The 2,186-nt window shown below is 32.3% G+C and overlaps 1 protein-coding gene across 1 annotated transcript; it reads right to left on the bottom strand.

Moving 5' to 3' along the window:
- Positions 1-11: 11 nt before the first annotated feature.
- Positions 12-2,167, bottom strand: LOC108626546 (uncharacterized; the record flags this gene model as incomplete). The annotated part of the gene is made up of 6 exons (XM_026814921.1): positions 1,619-2,167; positions 1,250-1,549; positions 933-1,145; positions 798-852; positions 556-689; positions 12-460 (listed from the first exon to the last, which is right to left on the bottom strand). Coding segments are annotated over exons 1-6 (1,383 nt in total), but the record flags the coding sequence as incomplete, so codon positions are not given.
- Between the last annotated feature and the right edge of the window lie 19 nt (positions 2,168-2,186).

Below are 2,186 nucleotides of genomic sequence, written 5' to 3'. Positions count from 1 at the left end.
TAAAGTAAGACCTCAAATTCACTGATAGAATCTTCTTCTTTTTCTTCGTCTTCTTCTTCTTCGTCCTCTTTCTTAACAGTATGAGAATCGTCATGTTTTCTTTTATTTAATCCCAGAAACTGATCGACGAAAAAAGCGTCGTAGCTTGGATTGTGGAAAATCCTCTCTACTGGAGCAAGCTTAGCATGTTCACCGAGCCAAACTTGTCGCGTGATCCAAACTTGTGACAACCATAGACTTAGCCAGCACCAAATACGCCAATTCAAAAGGAATTCTGTTATACTATTAAATTTTGGTGCATTTAAAAATAAGTAATCTGGTATTAAACCATGCAAGGCGCACGGATCATTTTCCCTTGCAATACAAAACATCAGAATTATAATCACTGTTCCTGGTGTAATTAAAGTCAATGGAAGGGCGAAGCCGAATTTGTGCATTCCTGTTTGATACGCGAATTTTGCTGTAAAAATATTAAACAGTTTTGAATTAAAGTACAAAATATACGATTTACATATCACATCCTTGTTACTATAATCTCAATAAAATTTGTCTCACCTGCTTTGTATATGAAAAAAGCACAAAATGCTTGCATTAAAAAACTGTTCAATGGTACAGACTTATCGCTAAAAGCAATTAAAACATTCACGTTCGTTCGAGAAGAAGACATTTTGATTACTTCAACTGTGTATCTATTATCATATATAAATCCGAAAAATTCGTTTATTCGAATCCCCTCAAAAGTCGAGATCACGACAGCGCTTGAAATAAAAATTAAACATCTCCATAATGCCATGTACCCTCTAAACACGTGCCAATTATCTGTCTTACTCTTTGCCAGAAAATTTAAGGAACCTATTAAATTACAGAGAAAATATCGTCATATATTTAAAACAAGAAAATAATAGATTTAAAATTATAAGAAAAAATTTTACCATAATAACTAGAACAAGGCACGTAATTACACCACCAACGGCAAGAAGACAATACAAGCGCTATAAAAAGAACCCATCCCTGAAAATCTTGAGGATTATGTATGAAACATAATAAAATCACGCCAGTGCCTTGAGCAATTAATGCTAAGAAATTGATTATTAGTATCAATAAAAACATGTTCGATGTATTTTTCCTATTTTGTGCAAGCAGATCTGTAATGATAATATTCTTATTTTATCTGATGGCCCTTTATAAATTAATGTATGATAAATAAATGTAATAATATATAATAAACGAATGTATTATATGCACTTACTCAATAATGAAGGAATAACACAAATGCAACTAAAAATTACTGCTGCATCTACAGAATTGAGCTTCGGCAGCTCGTAGAATATTAATAACGCTACACCTACGGGATGCAGTATTTCCAAAACCAAAGAAACAGCGATACTTCGTCTTCCTGGTAATTTTACTTTCTTCTTGAAAAGGAAATACCATATCGCTCGAAATATAGTGAAGCACTCGGGTATAAGGAACATAAAGATGATGTACCACGTCCAGACTATTTTAGCCTTTTTCGAAATTCTTGCTTGCAAATTTTCATTTTTTCCTGTGACGTTAAATGTTATGTATATTATTTTTATCTACATATTAAAGCTTTTTTTGATAGTTTAAGAATTACCTGAATCATAATTACAAAACTGTACGGTTGCTTCATCCTTAAGTTGCGACACAGCGAATAGTACTACGAATTTAGCGATTAAACCAGTGCAGAGGACAGAACAGAAAAGAAAGACATATACAAATGCTTTAATAACGCGAATGGAAACATTTAACCATTTTTTGTCCTGCATAGACGCGCTTTGTTTTGTCAGGGGATAATATTTAAATGCATCCCAGGATTCTCTCGACATCCTAAATTGAAGTAAGTATAATATAATATTTGTATTCGATTTTCATTCAAACGTTTGTATTTTTTTATTATTTTGTACAAAAATTCAACGTAAGTAAAAATAAGATAATTAAACTCTCTTACGAATTCTGCGACGTATCTCCGATTTCGAATACATTATCCAGATTTCGAATGTCCACGAATGAAGAGTTTAAATTAGCTTCTGATTTTGACATGTTGGAAGATGAAAATGCTACTGATAAATTTAGTTATTTCTATGCCACGAATTACCGAAATTTTCATCGGTACGTATCAGTTGTGTATTGATAAAATTGATAAGGTTTGGAATTTGGGAAAA

The sequence above is a fragment of the Ceratina calcarata genome, unplaced genomic scaffold, assembly GCF_001652005.2.
Source record: "Ceratina calcarata isolate Rehan_Ccalc_2016 unplaced genomic scaffold, ASM165200v1 scaffold4159, whole genome shotgun sequence".
In the NCBI taxonomy this organism is placed as follows: domain Eukaryota; kingdom Metazoa; phylum Arthropoda; class Insecta; order Hymenoptera; family Apidae; genus Ceratina; species Ceratina calcarata.
This window is presented reverse-complemented; position numbering and strand designations above follow the sequence as displayed.